Below are 22,305 nucleotides of genomic sequence, written 5' to 3'. Positions count from 1 at the left end.
CTGTCACATCGAACCATGACACCTTCCTCTCCAGTCGGACAAAGAGCACACCTAGCAGTAGTTTTCAAAATTTCGCTGGTAACAACGTTCTCTTTGATTCACAAAAATACAGAGAAATCAAAAGTAGTACCTGTCACCTGCACTCTCACGTTTTAACCACGGCAGTTGGGAACGTCTTGCAGGAAGACTGGAAATGTGCAATCTAATTCCTTTCCATCTCTTTCCTTAACGTAGTTGAAGAGGTTTCCTGTTTAGGGGGCTTTCTCCTATTTTTGGTGAATCCTTGCAAATGCTCAAGACCCTATAAACTTTCAGCTTTTCTAGAAATTTGCTTTTCTGACTATCTTCTCTCTTCTGTATCTTAAATTTCCCCACTGTATTCCTCCTGGTCATTGGCTTTTGTACCTGCGCAGGTCTCACCCATTTAAAAACAGATCAAATCAAAACAAAACACAAACCAAAAAAAAAAAAAAATCTTCAGTCAATCCTGCCATCTAGCCTCAGCTCTATTTCACTCCCCAGCTCACAATCTAAGCAGAGTTGTCCACTTGCACTGTCCTCGGCTCCTCCCCTCCCACTCCTCACGACAGTTCATTTTGCCCCCAACCATGGTGCTCAACTTGCTCTTGCCAGTTTCTGGAAGCTCGTCGCCACCCTACAGAAACCTCAGTTCTCATCCTCCCTGACCTCTCAGGAGAATTTGACAAGGTTGAATCAACCCTCATTTTCTCTTTTTCAAAAACTTCTTCCCCTATGAGCATAACAACTTTTGTACCTCCTATTTTAGGGGTGCTTTATTTTAGACTTCTTTCACTTTGACATTCCCATAAATGTCAGAGAATCTTAATATTCTGTTCTGGATCCGATCCTCTTTGTACAAACTTTCCTGGGTGCTTCCATGAGCAGAAACAAAATAATGATTTCCAAATCTATGTCTCCAGCCCTACTCCCCATGCAGTGTCACAGGGACACTTCACAGGTTTACCATATTGAACACCTAAAAGTGAATTAATGGTTTTTCTGTTGCTCAACTGGCAAATGGGGTCCTCTTCCTGTAACCTATCTAGGTAAATGACACTGCCCAACAGTCCTCCAAGTCAAATCCCAAGGGTCCCAACCAACCAAGGCTGGCAGTTTTACTTCCTTGATATCTTAAAGTCTTTCTCTCATCTCTGGGCTCACTGTCACTGCCTGATATGGGTTAAACTGTGTCCCCCTATTAAACTTATGTTGGTGTCCTAACCCCCAGCACCACTCAATGTCATCATTCCTTGAGATACTATCTCCCAGAGATAATCAAGTTAAAATGAGGTCGTTATAAAAAGGGGATATTTGGAAATAGAGACACAAGGAGAATGCTGTGTGAAGATGAGCTCGAAGACCACCGTGACAAATCTGCAAGTCAAAGAACGCCAGTCAGCAGAACCCCCTAAAGCTGGCAGAAAGCCTGGAGTATTTTCTCCCTCACAGCCCTCAGGAGGAACCAATCCAGCTGATACTTTGATTTCAGGCTTCTAGCATCCAGGACTGTGAGACAATAAATTTCTGTTAAGACATCTACTTTGCCAGCTTGTGGCCTTTGTCATGGCAGCCCTCACGGACTAACACACTGACTTATTTCAGGTTGCCAGGATCACACACCTGGAGTATTCTGAAGCGTCTGTCTGGCTGGTTTCCTTCCCTGATTCCAGTTGTTCCCCTTTGTCCATTCAACACACTGCAGTCTTCTGAGCTTTTTTTTCATAGTCTGTACCTTTCATGATTACATATAACTTCACAATAAGACGGTTCTAATATTTTTTTCTGTTCTTAGAAATTAGATTTAGAGTGCTTTTTCAAGTCTACTTTGCAGCCATAATGTTTTAACACAAGTCTATGAATGTGACTTTTCTTAAAACCCTCCATAGCATCTCATTGCCTCTATGGTAAAATCTAAATCTCTTGCCTTATGAGGTCCTTCAGGAAAGAGCCCTGCCAACCTCTGTGTCTTAGTGCCTGCTATAGCACCCTAGAACCCCACTGTGTAAACAGAACAAATGCCTTTAGGTCCCTGAAAAAGTCATATACTGTATAATTTCTGAACTTTCACATGGGCTGGTCATGCTGTTCTCTCCTCACCTTTCCCTACGCAGCTTGACAGCTTTGGGACCAGCTACTGGGACAAATTTAGATATTTGATTCAATATCACATCTGAGTCTATCTATTAGTGGTCCTGCTATGTGACACAGTGGTTTCCTATCACAGTAGTTAAAATACTTCATCACAGTTGTTATTTTTAGTTACTGCCACATTTCCTTCCTTCTCTCCATTTTTTTTTTCTTGCTTTCTTTCTAATAGGCAGTAAGCAAATATATTACAAGAAGTGGACAGGTTAGAAAGAGATTTCTTCAACCTTTCTACTGCCCTCAGTTTATGGGTTTACATTTAGTATTTTCTCTAATATATATAAAATACATAAACAAATATAAACATAAGAAATATATTTGAGATATACAGTATATATTGTTCTGTAATTTAATTTTGTTGTTATTTTTCATTACAAAAATGTGTACATGTTTGTTAAAAGGAAAAATGTTTTAAAGAACAAATAAATAAGAATAATAGGGACAAATCAGCCAGATTACAATGAATTGTTATTTATGTACATATTGTCAAAAAGACTTAGGTTTCCCCTTTGAAAGCCAACTTACCAACATGTATGGTGTCTTTAAAACATATAATCTCTTTAAAATAATAAATCCTTAGACAATAATCAGAAAATTTATTTAATATTTACAACAAAATATACCTATCACATCTCTATTAATACTACAGAAAAAGTAGAAAAGGAAATTTGTAACAATAGGAGAAACCAATAACCAAATGTCTTACATATTCATATAAGTGATTATTAGATAATCATGAAAAACAATTCACAAAATGTCTTAATGACATTGGAAATGTTAATACCGTAATGTTAAGTAAAAAGGTCAGATTACAAAACTTTAATTATGTTATGATTTTAATAATGTTAAACTATATCTAAGAAATAGTACAGAATACTAACAATGATTGTTTCTAGGTTGTTTGATTATGGGTGATCTTTATTTCCTTAATAATATATTTAAATATTTTCCAAATTTTCCGTGTAAAACAATATATATGAAAAAGAGAAGACTAGTGTTCTAGCAACTCATTTAATAACATTTCATGAACATTTAACAATATTTAATGAAGGCCAATTATGTATCAGGCATTTATCAATATGTCTTTTATAAGACACGGTTCCTACCTCCAATAGATGTTAATTTGCATGGAGGCTGATGTGAAATTAACCAGATAAAACTTGATATGTCATATTCTCAGAAAGAACAAAAGACTATATATAGAAACATGACCAGGATCAACTAATTATATTTGGAGGTTTAAGTGCAAAAGATTTGACTGTTGAAAATTATCATTAAGAGTATTAAATTTTGCTAGGTGGAGAAATAGAGACAGGATATAATTAGACAGAAGAAAGGCATGAGCAAGATAAAATCACATCACATATATGTCAGGAGTTGGTCCTTAGCTCCACCGAGACAGTGTGCCATGTGTTGGGTTGTCTGGGCATGAGAGTTTGTGGTTTGGATTTTATCCTACAGCCAATGGCAAGTTGTCAAAAATTTTAAGGAAGGGAAATCACATATTTAAATGTCTGTGTTAGAAAAGTAACTACTCTGGTAGTAAACGTGGATGTGTAAATGAATAAGGAGAGGGAGAGAAAGAGAGAGTAAGAGGAAAAGTGGATATAAGGGAGACATGGATTCCAGAAACGGCATTTCTATAAACGAAATATAATAAGGCCCTGACGTGGTGGATGACATTGATAATAAAGGGGAGTGCATAGAGATGAGAAATACGTGGGAATTAGAATCAAAAGTGCTGATTAATGAAAGAGAGTGGGGTCCATGATGCAGCTATTCATGGAGAATACACAGATAAACATGAAGAGAAGGATGAGTTGGCAGAAGAGAAACCCACACAAGAGAATTACAAAAGAACAGTCAGAGATGGAGCAGAACAAAGAGAGAGTATTCAGAGGAAAGAGTGTTATGAAGAATATTTAGTGAAAATCAAATAAGAAGAGGACTAAGAAAATATTATCCTTACATGCAACATAGGCTTGATCCTAAATAAACATTTATACAATCACATTACTCTCGAAAAGAGTATAAAATTGAAGCTCAAAATTCACTTAGAATTTTACTACAGAATTTATTATTTTAAATAATATTAATATTTAAAATAAAATATTTACATTTAAGGTGAAATATTTAATATAGCAAGAACATTAATATTTTAAAAGGAATGGATTTCCTTTCTGTCACGTACCTGAATACGATTTTCTTATCATTGGGTATGTAGTAATCTCTGATTTCCTTTACGGCAAAGGTGTTACAAGGAGAGTCTCGACACAAGAATGGGAGTGGATGATAAGAACCAATGAGGCGCAGTTTCCATCGTGATGATGGCACGTACATGTCACCAGTATATGCTTCAGCCACGAATGTATATCCTTTCTATAGGAAAGAAGAATTACATGGAAGTTACATTGTTATTAGTCTCTCAAAGGTACAATATATGATTTCACAGTATTAAAATACTTTATTATCTTCATATACTTAAAGATCCCAAAATTTCTCGATAATCGACAAATCACTAGCATTATGTTTTAAAACCCCTTTTAAAAAGTGTCACCTTACATGTTTTGGGAGAAAATGGAAAACTAACACTTTTGTTTGAATGGTTCCCTGGCTATAAAATGATGCTTAACTGTGTAGAGGATTACTATGATTCCTTCTAATGCTTCCCAAGGGAGATCTTTTATCATTGCGTCATCCTGGATTAGCCCAATAGCTTCCTACTTGATTTCCTTGTCTTCTCAGAATCATCTTTCTAAATACGAGATGAAAAAGGAAGAAGAGGTGATGGAAATGCAGTTCCCTTGGGATGACACTTGGCAGGTAAGGCTAAGAAATCAGCAGCAGATCTGGTTCCATGGAACCCAGGTATGAGTCTGGAGATGAGCTCTTTACGTAGGAGAAAAGAAGCATTTAAGGAACCCGGGAAAGTGATAACATACAAAAATGCAAAGTAATTCTGAGTTTATCATTCCAGACACTTCTAACAAGGCAGAAAAATATAGATTTGTACTCCAGTTGCTCTCTGATGCAGAGGAAGCCCTCTGATGCATTTAGAATTCCAGAAACAAAAATTTAAAATATACAAGACAGAATGAATTCATGACACTGCAATAAAAATCCAGGAATATGAATCAAAATTCCAATACTCATAATGAGATCAGAATTTCAACATCCATAAGGACCTCTGACATTATGTTTGGGGCAAGGACAGAAGGAAGACAAATCATGCATGCTAAAGTATTTTTACCTGCAAAGTGCAGATTTATTGCTATTTTTGTTATTATTTGAGCTTGTAGTATTAATGTATTAAAGAAGCAAAACAAAACTACATGACTCTGATTTTATGCTTCTCTAGATTCAGGAAACAATTCTGAGAGAGAATAAAAGATTGATAAAATGGTAAGATAGATATTGGTAAGTGAAAGTCTAAAGCTAAATCAGTGATAGGATTTTAAGAGAGGATCTGGTTATTCTAAATGACTTCAAGACTCTGGAATAAAAGAGTAATATTATAGAGAACCGAATACTGAGAAACCTTGTAGATAAGTATTACAAATCACAGGTTATGGTCTTCGAAAAATTATGAAAAAAATACATCAAGCAAATCCGAAGAATTAACTGTGTAACCTTATGATTTATTTCTTTTTTAACCTTAGATACTGTATGCTCAGTGGACATACACTGAAAAAGTTGACCTAAAATTTTTGTATTCAAAAGGAAATCTAGGTCAGACTTGACAAACATTTTAAAAAAAACCATCAATTATTACTAGTGTGAAGATGAGTTTGTTAACAAAAAACCCAGTTGCCTCCTGTAGTGTTTGGTTCAACCCAAGATATTCTGCTGGAGAGAGGCAAAGTTTATCAATGTGTTTCTCACAGTGTAATTTTTAATAAATTGCTATTTACTAGGACACAGAGGAGAATAAATATACTGCAAAAAGAAGTTGTATGGAGGGTCAAATTGTATTAGAGTCAAGTAAATTCAGTTTGTAAGTATGTGTTTGATGTATAGAAATTAATTTTTACTAGCAAATTATTCCATTTTCAAGTATAATATAAATGCTTTTTCAAAAGCAATTAGAAAAATGATAAATTGGTGCACCGATTTTAAGTTTTTAAAAATTACATTTAAGTATATAATTCTAAATATATATATAACTAAACACAAGAACACTGTCAGATTTTCTGATAAAAAGTAAATGTGAATTAAATGTGTAAAATTAAGATAACTAAAACTAACGTAAGTCTAATTTATAATTTGATAATATCTTCAAATTTAGTAAAATCAGTGGAATACTGAGAAAGTTTGTATCTCATGAAAAATAATGGAAAAAGTTACAAATTTTTAATAAAATATATGAGAATTTCCTAATTATAATGAAATAGTGAAAAAACTCACTAGTAAAATAGAAAGTTTTAAAAATACTTATATATACCCACATATTTCTATATATAGATATAAATTGCCCTGGTTTTTTAAAAGTTTCCTAAAACTCTAAAATCTCTAAAGTAGATTAACAACGAACAAGTGGAATTTAAGATGAAAAACATGCTTTTTCTCTTAGAAGAAATGACTAGAAACTCAAAAATGAGATTAAAATAAAGAGAGACAACATGATTTGAGTGAATATCAAAGATCAGGGTCTGTCATTCAGCAGGAGAAATATTCCAGGAGTGTCTATGCTTGAAGGAATCTGGGTAGCCCTAGGAAAGGCTGGGGGTGGGGTGAGTGGCTGTGTAATCACAACGTTCTGACATATTTAGGAATGGAATAAAGAAGCCAGTGAGAAACTGACACAGCCTGCTGATCTGGATTAGGGAACAGGACTACATGTGCTCTCTACCTCCATTTTCATTTTAGGAGTTTGTATGATTTTATGATTTTAATTATGGGAATTTCTAATGTTTTCCTTTTGTCATATTTTCTTTGGAATAAAGATAAGAAGTGGGTAAAAAGGTGAATGTTCTAGCACTCACGTTAAGTACCTCTTGCTGTCAAATACATGAAACTACTGCAGAGAAGACCAGGACCCTATTCCTTTATTACGTAGGTTGAAACCACATCTGTTCTAACTTCTCCTGGAACCTTTCAGGGTGCTGGCTTCTCGCTGTCATTCTATTACACGGGGAGAATAAATTTTACACCTACCTTGTTCTTAGTATAAAGATAAGGCACCACTTTTTGGAACACCTTTGGCACTTGTTCCATTGTGTCATTGTTAACAACATGGAGCATACAGACTGGAAGTGTAGTATATACTTTGGGAACCAAAATCATATCTTGAGGAACCAAAAATGTTTCTCTGTAATGACAAAAGCGTGAACTTTCCCTTGACATAAGTCACAAAGAAAGTTCGAAATCAGGTTTGATGCTAAGAAATAAAAAAGTTTAAAGTTGCAAATAACTTAAATGTACACAGTTTTCCTTTAAAATTATTATTAATATACTACTTGGTCACATAAATGCAAACCCTTTAAGAAACCCATTTTATAAGTAATTTGTGACTTTTACCTAATATGCTGTTGCTCAGAATTTAAATGATTTATTTATATACTGAAAGTATATAAATTTACTATATTATGTTTACCACACTCATAAAAAGACCTAATAAGTAAGTTCACATTCCTCATATATTGTTTAAAGAAATATGAATAAAAAAATTTTCTATAATCTCATTTATGCATAGCAGATATGGAAGAAAATTTAAGCTCTGAAAGCAACTTAAATGTTCATATTTTTACTACTATCACAAATAAAGCTCTATGTATATGACTATTTCATGCCAGTTAAGGGTGAAATCACTTGCTAACATATGATAGCCTCACCTGAATACTATAAACCAAGTATTTGGTGGTTGGTCTGCATAAGTCACTGTATAGTCAGCAAAAGCAATCTTAGTGTCTTCATCTTGATAGCATGGGTAAGATTCCATAGACCTGCACTTGCTTTTAAACATTAGTCTATAAATGTAAAAATAATGTAAGTACCAGTAGCAAAAGCAACTTTTAAAATAAATTCCATAAAAAAAAGAAATAGGCAAAAAAGTAGCATAAAATATTGCAGTCCATTGTTGGCTAGATTGAGTCCTTCTTTAAAAGGGGGCCAGTATGGCTCATGGTATGTGGCACCCAGGCAGGGGAGCCCATTCCAGGTCAACCATGAAAGATGTCTCTCAAAGGTGCCCAAGATTATCTGAAGTTCTTAGTTGACAGAGAACCTAACTCCTGATCTAGGGAGTAACTGAAGTTTATAGGTGGGAAATTAGAACCAAAATTCAAGCTATAAGGGTGAGAAAACTAGAAGCAGGCAAACTAGCAATAAAACTGGGTGGAAGCCACTGAAGGTCTGGGGTTGATGCAGAAAATCAATACTGGAATGGAGTCTAAAGTGAGGAATGAATTTAGAAAAGATGAGTAAAATAAAGCCCTAAAAACACAGGTTATGACGAAGGGGAGAGCGCCAGAGTTTTCCTGCTACTTTATTTCTGGTGCCTGAGGGAGGGGTGTGTGCAGCTGAGGTTTCTCCATGTTTGCCCCCTGGAAGGCTGTGGAATATTCCAGAACATGATGGAAGTGATGAGAGAATCATCTGGGTCTTGTACCTCCCACTCTGCCGGGAACCAGAACCAGCCTCACTAGCATCAGGAATCTAAAGTCTCTTGTATAACATCTTGGGTATTAGCTGGGATGGAAGCTGTAAATGGCCATAGACAATGGGTCTCTGTTAGAGGTCCAGACAGAGCTAGAGGTGTTCTTGGCTTCCAGAAGGTGGCTGGTTTAATTGTACTGTCAGTGGGAAGCAAAGCCATAGAGCTCCTCACGGTGAGAGAATAGGGTTCAGCTGCTCCATTTGCTCACTGGTCTTTGGTGGTGGAAAGAAAATGATAGGTTTATATTTGAAGAGATTTTTAAAAGCTTTTGAAAATAATGGCAAAAACAAAGACCAGAGTAATTATATATTCTGGTTTGCCTGGGGCAGTCCTGGTTTATGCTCAGAGCCCTGGCGTAATTATTAATAGTGCTCCCTCTTCCCCTGTCAGAGTGTCCCAGTTTGGATGATAAATAACTTGATCATCCTCACTAGGAACTACAACGTGATGATCTGTCAGTACAGAGCACCACTGTCAATCACACAGGGACTGGCCGAGTCTAAATGTGGGTGTTGGCTGAGCCAACTCAGGAACTAAGCAGGTCACACAGGGAACTGAGAATGATGGGACCACCATTCTAAGATAAGATAAAATTTAAAGGCTTTTCAGACTGTTTCCATTCTCATCATACATTCTACTATTTTTCATACACTTTAGGAAATTCTAATGAGTATAGGACCATCACAATCCTGATGTACCATGTGGAATGTCCTGAATGACCCAGAGAGGGATGTATCCCTGACAGAAAGATAAGTTTTAACTTTGCATCCTAGGGCAGAGAGAAAGTTATTTTGGTAAATTGAGCCTTGCCCAGAGTCAGCTTGGAGAAGTGGTGCACTGTAAGATCTGAGAATGCAAGGCTAGGCTCCAGGACCTCAAAATTACCCATGCAGTAGTAACAATAGTAGCAATATTTATAAAGGAATAGTACTTTGAGGTAGGTATTATTTTCCTTATATTACAGATGAAAAAAAATTAACTTCAGAGAGGATAAGAAACTTACCCCAGGTCACACATCTGATAATTAGTAGAACTGGGGTTAGCATTAGGTCTTGTTTTTTTCTTCTGGTCTCATTGAGTGTTTGTGATTTTTTTTTTAATTTAAGTACCATCAGTTACATTGTGTCAATTTCTAGTGTACAGCCCAATGTTCCAGTCATGCATACACATACATATATTCATTTTCATATTTTTTTCATTAAAGGTTATTACAAGATATTGAACATAGTTCCCTGTGCTATACAGAAGAAATTTTTAAAATCTATTTTTATATATAGTGGCCAACATTTGTAAATCTCAAACTCCCAAATTTATCTCTTCCCGTCCCCTTTCCCCCGTAACCATAAGATTGTTTACTATATCTGTGAGTCTCTGTTTTGTAGATGAGTTCATAGTATCCTTTTTTTTTTCTTTTTTAGATTCCAATGTGGTAAATGTTTCCTCTTTTTTCCTTTTTATCTGGAAGATGTGTAAGATTAATCTGATTTCTTAAATTCACTAGTTGATCTATTAGCATATTGCTAGAGAATATATTATGCATCCTACCCTACCAGAGTTTTACCTAGATGATTACTTTTACCATTTCTGCAGTAATGCCAGAACCCGAGAACCCTTTAAAACCCTTTATCCAACTCCTGCATTTTGCATTGCTAAGGGTGTGGATTTATTACCACACATAGCTATTAGCCCGATTGTCCTTTGAAAATAGTACGTCTTATTTCTCTGGTTACTTCGAAGGTTTATCTTTTGGCCTTTGAATTTAAGCATTTTAACCATGATGAGTCTTTGTGTCCTCCCTACGTGGAGTCTCCATGAAGAATCTTTTGAAAATACAGGTTGATGTATTTGATCAGTTTTGGAAATTTATCAGCTATTATCCTTTTACATTCTGGGACTATAATTATATAAATAGTAGACTTTCTAAGTGTGTTCCACATGTCCCTTAGCTCTTTCCTTATCTTCTATTTATTTCCTCCTATGCTTCAGTTGGAAACTTTTCTATTGCCCTATCTCCCAGTTCACTCATCTCTTTCTCTATTTTGCCTGATCTGCTGCTGTTAAACCCATTAAAAAGTTTAAAATTTCAGTTGTTAAAAATCTCATTTAAGTAATTTCCATTTGACTGTGCTTTATTCATCTAACCTTTTAATCTATTTTCTCTTACTTTATTCTTTATTTTCTTGGGCATTTCCATAATAGTTACCTTTAGAGATTTGATCTGCTAACTCTTACATCACCAGATGGTCTGCTTCTTTCATATGTATATAATTTTCTCTTAGTTTCTTCAGAGTATCCTGCCCGGAACTTGGTTTCTGGTTAGAATGCAGTTTCCCTAAAGCTCAGTCTACTTCACACTTGTCTCAGTTTCTAGAATGTTGCCCTCCAGGGATTTCAACTGACAACTTTAATTGTTTACTGGAGTCCCCTCCCTTAGCAGGTCCTAAACTCTAACTTTGGTCTCCTTAGGACCAAAAGATTTCAAAAAACGATTCTGCTTCTCAGAGGTTGTCTGTTTAGAATTTTAGATAAGTGCAATTACAATAAATGAAAAGTAATGAGTGTGAAATGAGTAAAAGTTCAGAAGCAGTGGTGTGTTTCTAGCTATAGGGATTAGGGAAAACTCAATGAATACGGTAGCATTTGAACTAGAACTTGAAGGATACCAAAATAAAGCAATAAAAATAGCATTACACAGATTTACCTTAGGAGAGAAATTGCATAATGTTCTATATTCTGTTCCAGTACAGCCCAGACTTTTTGAAGAGTATCTGCAACACTAATATTTTCCTTTGTGTCTAAAAAATAACAATAAAAAGTAGCAATATAAAAGCTGGAAGGTGCCTGAAAAACCATCTTGTTCTAAACCCTCCTTTTACAGTTGAAGGAGTTGAAAGTCTCAAGTAAGATGATATCCAAAGTCATAGATTTACTGGCAAGAAAACCGTATTTCAAATATAAAACTATGAACCTATAGTCGAGAGCTCTGCTTCCCATTTTATGCTGTTTCCTTTCATCTTCGGCTTAAAAATCAGAACACTCTCTTTGATCTAACTGAAGGTACTCATCAAAGAGTTTACATCAGGAGGTCACTTTTCACACTAAAAATCCTTATGAAACCTCTTATATCTGAAAAAAATAATCCTTCCAGTTTTTTTCTACAAAGCAATGGCTAATAGGATCTCCCTGAAGCTTAATCTAAAGCATAATCTACAAATGGCTCAAGAGTAGATGATCTAGCAAAAAAAAAAAAAAAAGCAAATCCATAGTGTCTCAAATTTAACATGACAGAAACTGGCTTTTTTTTTTTCCTGATTATCTTAATGTCTTCATAGTACTTACCAGTATCTGACATTAGTATCTTAATACATTTACTTTCTATTGTATGCTTGTCATCAGTAGAACCCAAGATTCCTCCGAGCAGAAACCTTGTCAATTTTCTTAATTTCTGTAAAGGCAGAATCTAGAATGGTGCTGTGCATGCAAGAGTTATTCAATAAAAGTGTTGAGTGAGAGAATGCAAATGATCTTAAAACATTATTAAGCTGCTCATTTTTGCCTTTATAAATTGAAAAAATTATTGTGTGAATAGAATTTTTATAGCATATAGAGACGACAAGAAGTGTATTTTACCACATATTTAATTTGATGGATTTATGATTATTTTTTCTGATAGAAAAAAATATAAAAATCAAGCAACAGTAATCTTTTTCTATCACGAAAATATGCAACATAGTTTGTTTTACATTTCTATATCTAGTTTTTACTGCTTAGATTAACATTTCAATGTTTCTCATTAAATGTTTCAGAGACATTTTTACAGCAAAATGTTTCAGTATACTCAGAGAAATCCATTGGAGGCAAGGCTTTTTCTATAAAAATGTCAACAACAATTGCAGAATGAAAATAATTGAATGCAACTTTTGCCTCTGCAGTGTTTTATTTTTGAGCTGATAAGATAGATCTGCTCACAAAATAGTTTATTTCACATACACAAATATATTTGATTTAATAAATATAATAATACATTTAGAAGGCATATGTCATCGTGGACATATATGGAAGCTTCTTCAATTAATTAATTTATTCATTCACTTATTCTATCATTCAATCCTTTGAAAAATGGTCTAGAAATCTTAAACTATCTATGACTTCACTAAAACTGACTGCAGCAGCATTCTGCTAGGCACTGGGGAGGTACGGAGAAAAAGGACTGTTTCCTGTTTTTAAAGAACATAAAATAGATTGGTAAAATAGAGCTGTTCACTCATTCATTCATTTTTTTCAACAAGTATTTGTTGTGTCCTTCTTTGGTGGCAGGCACTGCACTAAATTCCAGGAACAAGAGCATGAGTGTACTGACATGCATCCTGAACTCAAGGGATTTCAGTGTTTATAGAATTAAAATAAAGATTAGCTGAGCCATAAAGTAGAATGACTCTAAAAATCTTTTTGTTAACACATAAACAAATACTCACCTCTACAGATGCAATTTCATTTTATAAATGATTGAAAGATTATACCTGGTGTCCTGGCTTTCATAAGCAATCTGACATATGTCCCTCTCCACATGGCTTGAATTTTAATTGCCGCTGTTATTTCCTCAGAAAAATAGTCTTTATCACTTGTTGGCACGTTATATTTAATATCTACCCATTCCTCTGGAAAGAGAAAAACAAACTTTGGACTGAAAGTTACATGTTATCTCCACCTCAGTTCTCAATGCCGTTAACTATTAAAGCCCTCCAATATATACAGCACCACAGTGACAGATGGGTTCTTACATTTAACTGTGTTCTTCTGCAGGTGGTCGTTTTTTAGACTATAAACATTCTGGAGAAGGGAAACACTAAATATTGACACAGTATGGACACTGAGAGCGAACTATTACTGATTTCTCTGTGACAGCAAGCAGGTTCTCTTATAATGGAGAGAAAATGTTAAAATGGTGGGAATGGAGCATTGGAAGATGAGGAAATGAGGGTTACTTAGATCAGAGAATCTTCCCAGAATTCCTCAGGTGGTACTGTATAGATTAGTGACTGTCATACTTTTCCAGGTCAGGAAAAAGTAAAACTAGGAAATTCTAGGCTTCCCTGGAAGTGTGCAGAAGAGGAGACACACATCAGATCTTTGGGAACCTTTAGGCTTCTTGAGCATAGCTGGACCTCAACAACTGTTCATACTTATTCCACCTACTCCCCAAAATTGTCAGTGCTCTTTCCTCCAATTATTTAGCCTTTCTAAGGCTATGAATTCCTTTGCCACATAAATATCTCAAATTAATCAGTACCTAAAGAAGCCTCTTCCAGAGAAGAATCGAGTAAATCCAAGTCCAAAACCATAGCACGGAAGGCAAATTTGAGGTTGGGAGGAAGTTTTGCTATTTGGGCTTTTTTCATTAAACGCCATAAAGAAACATGAAAAACCTGAAAAAAGATAAAATGCATTAGTACATTTTTAAAAACCAAGATAATACTATTCTCTGAACAGAGAGACTCTAAAAAACTTCAGATACTCTACAAATAAAAACTACATATTTCTCATATGAACACACTGTCTAACGGAAGACCCTTTGAAGTCTCCCTCAACTAGAAAGAGACCAAAGTAATTTATCATTTGACTAATTTTAACTTGATAAGATTTAATCACTACAACAATGTTTATAATATATTTTCAATCAAAATATAACATTAAACTGATTGAGAAGCTATAATATGAGATAAAAATATCTTTCTTTTGACTAAGCAAGTTAAATACCAGATTTCTTTTAGTCTAAGAATTGTAAGACATCCATTGCAAGACACTATTATTTCACGTGTTACACGAAAGAAAATACACCACTCAAAGTTTTTATCACTTTCTTATCACTTATGAGTATTTACTTCCTATTGAGAAAGCTCTTTTAAATTTACTTAGGTATAGCCTTTTCATTATGTATCACATTTAAAACATACATGAAAAAATAAAATAAACTACACAGATTGGTTAAGTATTCTGTAAACTTATTCATACTTAAACTCCTACTCTTGCAAATCACTTTTTGAAAACTCTTAGTATCTTTATTTTTCTATATGATTTTGTCCTTCATGTTGTCCAAAGCTTTGAAGATGCACCATTGCCCATAGATGGCTCTCCTTTTGTCCCTGAGGTTTTTCTCAAGGCACTGACCCACGTTCAGTAAGTGCTGATGCTGGCTCACTCTTGATCTCATCAAAGAGGACAGACGGTACGTTTTCAGAGCACATATTCCTTCTTCAAAGTTCTTTTTCATGGTTTTTATCCTGAAATGCTGTGGGATTCCATTTATCCAGTCATGCTGCTGAGAATAACAACCAAGCCACTGCACATTTCTGCTTGCTTGTAGCTATATACATGTTCACAGGGAGTAATGTGCTTGGTGTATTAGGTAGGGGTCCCAGGGCACTATTTTTGGTGACTTTTAGCCAGTCATACCTTCTCTTCTCTTTTCCTGAGCCCTGCGGGAGTTATTCCGATATGAGGAAAACCCCTTTCCCTTCATGTTTCTTTAAGGGACTCTAAAATGCCATTTCATTTTCTTCCCCTAAGGATCAGGCTTTTGTCAAACGATACACATATTTCCTTTGAGGCAGAGACAGTGTCAATTACTGTGAACAAGTCCACGTTGTGTGCAGAGAATGCTGAAGGCCACCTGGCTAGCAAGGATGATAAGGAATCACCAATTATAAAACACACTCTGATTTCATTCTGATGTCAAAGTGTGAAAAGCAATGTTCATCTCAGAATTGGTGAAATACAGTGCCCTTCACAGGCATGTGACTTTTGCATTTCCTGCTTAGTCCACATTGTCTGACAACTCCTCACCTCTCCCCATATGTATAGGAACAAGGACTTAATCCCACAATCTACATTTGTACCTGCCCCATCAGCCGACAATAGTGAACAAGTCTGCGAGCAAGCACCTAACCCAAGCTGAGCAAATCACTGTCACTTTGGCCAATAATTTCAAATCAGGATCAAAACATTCTAAACTGGCCTCATATGAGAAAGCAATAGAAAATTCAGGGGCCATATTTTCCATGATGTGAGCTTAGGAGGGAAAACATGTCTATAAAGAGAAAAAAAAAATAGAGAAGGTAAGTTCTAAGAGCTTTCTATTCCCTCTTTGAAGTTCCTCACTGAGTCATTCCTGTCCTTGGGTGCCAAGAAGATGTCTCCGTACCTTATAATAAATCAAAACACCCGGCTCCTTGTTGTGGCTTAATGAATTTGATGTGTCTTCTGTGACATGCTAATAAAATGCCCTAAATATTTCAACATCTAAGGTAAAAAATTTTTTAAAAATACATGATTATGTTAATCCTCCCACTCTCGATCAATGATTGCCAGGGCTTGGGGTAGGGGAACACATAGGATTTTCAGGGCACTGAAACTATTATCTATGACACTACAACGATAGATACATGTCATTATGCATCTGTCCTAACCCACAGAACGTACAACACCAAGAGTGAACCCCAGTGTAAACTACGGACTTTGAGCGATTGACGTGTCAATGTAGCTTCACCAGTTGTAACAACTGGACCACTTGTAGAGGGCGTTGATAATGGGGAAGGCATGTGTAGGGGCAGGAGAAATCTTGGGAAACCTCCATCTGCCCAATTTTGTGATGAACCTGAAACTACTCTAAAAATTAAATCTTTAGTGAAACAAATTTAACTGGGTGTCTTGTATTTTCATTTGCTAACTCTAGTTACACTACTCCCCAAGGGACACTTGACAATGTCTAATATCATTTTTAGTTTTCACAACAGGATGCTATGTGTGTCTAGAGGGTGTAGGGAAACCTTATTGCTACTGATGGGTCAGGATCACAACAGAAATCATCTAGCGCAAAATGTCAACAGTGTGTAGGGGGTACCACAAAGTCTCTTTGCTTCAATCCCTCAAGGCTTCCTGTGAAGCCAGAATGCTGCTCAGCCCCAGCAGAGGCACAAGTTGTAAGTGTGAGGAAGTAAATGCACCTGAGAGCCGGGAAGGGGTTGCTGGATAAATGCCACAATCGCCTTATCCATTAGCGGGACCCTCCTGAGGGATGTCCTACATCGTTTATTAGGATCTCCTGGAGGATACAGCCCCAGTAGCCCACAGCAATAATTATCACACCCTTTAATGAACATTCGTCTCTTTCTCATCTCATTCTTCCTACTCACTCATTTCCACTTGCTGACGTCACTTCCCAAATGAACTGTCTCCAACTGAAGCATTTTCTCAGCTCTGATTCTGGAGGTCACCTAATATGAGATGTATTATTTCAAAAAGAACATTCTTCTAGGAACATTATAACCTGAACACACTTACCCTGAAGTGCTGCGCAGTTAGTGCTTTGTCCTGCAGGGGGATAGGGTAGTGAGCTGTTTGCAGATCTTTCAGAGCTGCAGAGAGTCTACCCTTATTCTTGAAATTAGCAATCACGTGTCCAACCGCTTTCAAAATTGTTAAAGACTGCTCTGTAAATCGATAGCTCTCCTGTGGAGACAAAGCAGAGTGGTCAGCCTCACTTCTGTTTCTTTAAGTGTAATTCAGTTTATAAAGATCTAATTTCTGTTAATATATTTAACATCTGCTCTACAGTTGATTTTAATAGTTACTCATGGAGGACTTACTTGATCAAAGCATTTTGTTAGGTGCTACGGTCCGAGAGACATAAAACTAGGAACACATTCCTGCAGTAGTAGGGACACGTAGAAAGAACACTGACCTCACACTGGGAACCAGGGGAATTTTCTCCACAGTATGAATAGTTCAAAATCTTTGAAAATAAGGCGCGCGTGCACACACACACACACACACACACACAAATCACAGCTGCTAAAATATTTACTGGCTCAAAGCTGGGCAGCACAGCATCTTCGTCCCCGACGACAAAGGTCCCCATGCTGCAGATGTGTATGGAGTGCCCCACTGGGGAGGACGCAGTGAAGAGCAGCATGTGTCTCCTAAAGGCAGTAGGTGATAGATGAGAACCAAGGGTTTCCTTTGTTGTAGGCTCCCCCTCCACCCCGTTAGCATCTTGACGACAGTTTGTGCTCAAAGTCAAAATCAGTGAGATTTGAATTTTGTGATACAGATGAGGCGTAGACAATGAATGTTCCCTCTGAAAGAGCCCTTAGAGATCATGGAATCTATATTTCACTAATTATGTCGGACAAAAACGGTTACACTGAATGATAGACGTGCACGTGTTGGAGACATCTCCCACACACTGCAGACACACTGACAAAAGGCTCATCTTGATTTTCCCTTAACAATAGTAATAATTCATGTCAGTGTAGTGCTTTGTGGATTCCATAGTCATTTTCTCACAAATGCATAATTTCATGCTTGTTATCTGTGTCTCTCCCACCAGGTGGAGGCATCACTGAGAGCATGGACACTTTCCTCTCTTCAGTGAGCACTCAGAGCATATTCAAAACCTATGTACGGGGACCTGTGGGGACCTTAGGTCCTGTGGGAGGAAATGTAGATGAAAGAGGTTCTCTATCAATTCCCTGCCCTTGGTCATCTTGATGGATGAGCATGCAGATGGAGTAATGATTTCTCGGAGAATCTCTTCATACCACAGTTTTTAGGGAAGATGTGAAAAGATAGAAGCTTCAAAATTTATTATTTCTTTAGGAATATTGGATGCTTGCCATAGATTATTTAGATTTTTTTTTTTTTTGGCCTGGGCTTTGCTTTTTGTACAAGAGCCATAGCTTTTCATCGATCACAAAAAATTATCATGATTGATCTTAGGAAATCCAGCAAAATTGTTTATTTCATCCAAAATATGTGGTAATATTTTGAATTTCATTTATCAAAATCATGAAAACTTTTCAATTATACACAATTTCTTTAAAATGGAAAATGCGATGTGTTAAACCAACTTTATCTGAAATCAAAATAAGACTACTGGTAAAATTAAAAGCAAACTACAGATAAAACTATGGCTTTGCAGGAGAAAATGTTATTTTCCTCAATCTGTATTTAGATAAAATCATGGCTCTTGCTAAGGGATATGTTTTACAATAAAACAAAACAAAAAAAAGATCTTTTTCATTAATTTTAAGAAATGCTGGTTTAAACGACTTTGAATGGTTATCTTTACTGAAGCCATAACCAGATTCTTTGACGATTATGAATCTTCCAGAAGGTACAGAATTTCTTCAGTTTATTTGTTCACAAGAATTATTTTCTCAAGAATCTCAAGGTGATAGACCAATGCCTTAAAAAAATCACTTTAGGGAAAAACATATTAGATTCCACATTGTTTCACTGCTTAGTAGTCAAAAGTTTACAAGTCTTCAAAAAATTCTTAGCATGGGAAAAACAAAGTCAGCCCATACCCGATTGGCAGGCGAACCACTGCGGCCTTGGTAGCGTACGTGTGAATCTTCACAACAAGATCGCGTGGCCTCAGAGATTTCCAAGAAACTGTTTCAGCTGTAAGTAGTCCAGGCTCTATGGGGGGGCTGTCTTTTGTTAAAGCTTTAGGAGAAGTGAAAAAAGAAAAGAAAAGAAAAAAAATATATATATATATATTTGGTTGTGAGCATATAGTTGGCCTTCACTGGTATTGCTTTTTATCAATAATGACATTAATAATCATAATATTGTTAATAACAGTAATAATAACCATCACCAGCAAGAATTAGAGATGGTCTGAAAACGTTCATAAAACATTAGAAACTACCCTGGGTAATAATCTGGAAATAATACTCAAGAGGAATCAAGATCTTCCCCCTTACCTTATTTTTCTCCACACAGTCATCCCCTCAGCTGAAGAAACCAGGAATGGAAAAGTCAGCAAAAAGAGGACAGACAGGGATATTTCACTGTCGCATACCACCGCTTTTCTTATGTATGGCAGTAATTATGATATACCTCTCGATGAAACGTGAAAGGAGGAAATGAGAGATTTTCCTAAGATAGTGGCTAAGCAAGGTCAGAATATCCCACCGTTTACTTAAAGTTTTAACCTTTGATTCTTAGCTTTGACTGTGTGGAAAAATAGCAAATAATTAACCAAATTTTAATATCAAGTTTTTCTCTTAAAATCGACAGAAAATATTGACTGTTCTTCATCAGTAGCTGAGAGCAAAACACTTCTTCCCTGTTTCCAGGTAACATCAATCTGAGGCTCTGAGGCCACCACATGGCCTGAAAGCCGTCCACGCACACAGAACTTCAGTGTTCTAGGGCGTGGTGTGGCTTAGGAGCTATGGTGAGGTAGACACACTAAGCTCATGCCACTGAAGTTTGGGAAGTTTTATTCAAAGTATTCATTGCCCACCTAGCACACATCTGACACCATTCAAAACACTGGGTATATCCTGGTGGAAAATCGTAGTCTCTGTCCTCAAAGTGGGCAAGAAATTCAACATTAAGCATTCAGCATATATTTACTGATTCTGTACAGTGTCAGTTACTGTTGAGTTAGATAAAAATGCTTTAATAAAACAAGCCAAACAAGCAAAGAATGATGTTTCGTGCATGTTTTTGCAAGAGAGAAACAGGGACAGTCCACGCATTAGAACAGGAGGGAAGGGTGGCTAGAGCTTGGGAGAGTTCATTAGGAGGAGAGGAAGTGGGTCATTTTCAGTGAAAACAGCAGCAAGGTCATCAGCTGAAAATGAGGAAGGATAAGAGTGGGTGTTGGAGATCGAAGGCAGAGAGAGATCTAAAGGTTTGAAATAACCGCCTATGAGAATGAGCGGGACAATGAAATGTCAGCAGTGCTCAGGGGACTTTTGAGATCTGTGGTCCTCAGTTTAACATGGGGCTAGCTGGTAGGATTTTTCTTTTCTCAGTTACATTCAGCTGCTCTGATGCAACCACAGTTAGGCCCAGAGAGATGTTCAACCAGTATTAGGACTTTGCCAGGAATGTAAGATGAGAGGGTGAGGAGAGTGCTGTGCTGAAGGCATCTGCAAGGGTATAAACACAACGATGGACCATGGAAACTACGTTGGGAATAAGAGAAATAACGATGTGAGGAGAGCAGCACAGAAAAAGAGGTAGTGTTGATGGACTGTGGTCCCAGTTCAGTCAAAGAACTGTAGGGGTGGGAGTTCTGGAGAGAATGTGAACTGGAGATCCAAGGGTGGTGGTCAGAGAACTGCGAACTGACTGAGATGATGCAGCTACTGGTACAACAGGGTCTAAAATATGACCATGAAAGCAGGGAACCCGGTGGGATGCAGGGAAAGGTCTTTGAAATTGCCAAATCAGAGAAGAAAGAGTTCATGTTTTCCAATAGATTTTGAAAGAATCGAGAATGATGACACGCACAGGTGGAAAGAAAAAGAGAGGGACCAGGCGTGCCAAAGAGGGGACCATGTGACCAGGACAAGGAGAGGCGCAGGAGGCAAGAGCAAGCGTCATCCTTGACGTCGGAGGAGTTGAGACGATCTCAGCAGGTGGTGTGCAACTTCCTTAGTGTCTGGAAAGGGAATACGCTCCTTCACTCAGAGCCTAAACGTTGTACCATACGTTTCCCCGGACAGGCGGTGAGCTGGGCTTCCAGACTATAGTTTTCTCAGAGTGCTCTTACCTCCGGATTCTCCCCAGCGTACCAGTGCAGAAAAGCAAACCAGCAGTTCAGTAGGTTTTAGACTGTCCACAAACAGATAGTAGGACACGCGTTCATCCGAGAACTGCAAGAAATCAGACCACTCATTGTATTTCATATTAGTCTACTCATGCTCTTCTCCACTTCTACTAAAAGTACAAGGTCTAACACTTATAGAGAGTTGACTGTGGTCTAGACACCACAATAAGTACTTCGCAGGTTTAACGATGGGAAGGAAATGCGAACATTGGCAACGGTCCCTGGAAGCTGGGTGTGCAGGGCCTGCGTGAGATGGGCCACCATATCAGGCAGCCAAAGCTCTTCTCCATGAGCAAAGAAAAGGGACATGCTTGTTCCAAAAATGACAACTAGAGGAAGACATTGAGCCCAGAACTGAGCAGTGCTTAGAGAATGGGTCCCTGATAAGTATCCAGGCCACGGAGAAACTCTGGCAGAGAATGGGAATGTATCAAAGCATTTTACTTGGTGGTTTGTCATAGAAACCCTTTACTCTTTCTTTCTACAAGATCTTCAGAAACATACCTATTGCACACTAATGAACCAAACTGGATTTTTGTCTTGGGCAAACAAGAAAGTCCTGAGTACAACAGGAACATCCCTTAGAGGAGAGCAATATAAGGATCACATGAACATGATTTTGATTCATCCTCTGTGGGTACTATTAATATCCATAATTGTGTGTGAAGAAGCTAGAACACAGAGAGGGTAAGTAACTTGCTAAAGGTCACAGAGCTTAAAAGTAGCAAAGCTGAGATGCAAAAGTGGGTCTATCTATCTACCTGGCTCCAATGATGGTCTTCTCAATAATTATGCTATTACTGTATTTCAATTTCCCAGTGCTTCAAAAAACTTTCGACTGATGGTATACGGT

The 22,305-nt window shown here is 37.0% G+C and overlaps 1 protein-coding gene across 6 annotated transcripts in view; it reads right to left on the bottom strand.

Moving 5' to 3' along the window:
- Positions 1-22,305, bottom strand: part of ADGB (androglobin) — a 155,079-nt gene that overhangs the window by 53,991 nt on the left and 78,783 nt on the right. For all 6 annotated transcript variants that reach the window (XM_072965998.1, XM_072965993.1, XM_072965994.1 and 3 more), the window contains 10 exons: positions 21,396-21,498; positions 19,189-19,330; positions 17,685-17,799; positions 17,162-17,329; positions 14,112-14,247; positions 13,342-13,479; positions 11,523-11,616; positions 7,998-8,132; positions 7,321-7,474; positions 4,358-4,545 (listed from right to left, as the gene is read on the bottom strand). In XM_072965998.1, the coding sequence (XP_072822099.1) occupies positions 4,358-4,545; positions 7,321-7,474; positions 7,998-8,132; positions 11,523-11,616; positions 13,342-13,479; positions 14,112-14,247; positions 17,162-17,329; positions 17,685-17,799; positions 19,189-19,330; positions 21,396-21,498 (1,373 nt within the window). The remainder of the gene's footprint in view (positions 1-4,357; positions 4,546-7,320; positions 7,475-7,997; positions 8,133-11,522; positions 11,617-13,341; positions 13,480-14,111; positions 14,248-17,161; positions 17,330-17,684; positions 17,800-19,188; positions 19,331-21,395; positions 21,499-22,305) is intronic.

The sequence above is a fragment of the Vicugna pacos genome, chromosome 8, assembly GCF_048564905.1.
Source record: "Vicugna pacos chromosome 8, VicPac4, whole genome shotgun sequence".
Taxonomy (NCBI): Eukaryota; Metazoa; Chordata; class Mammalia; order Artiodactyla; family Camelidae; genus Vicugna; species Vicugna pacos.
This window is presented reverse-complemented; position numbering and strand designations above follow the sequence as displayed.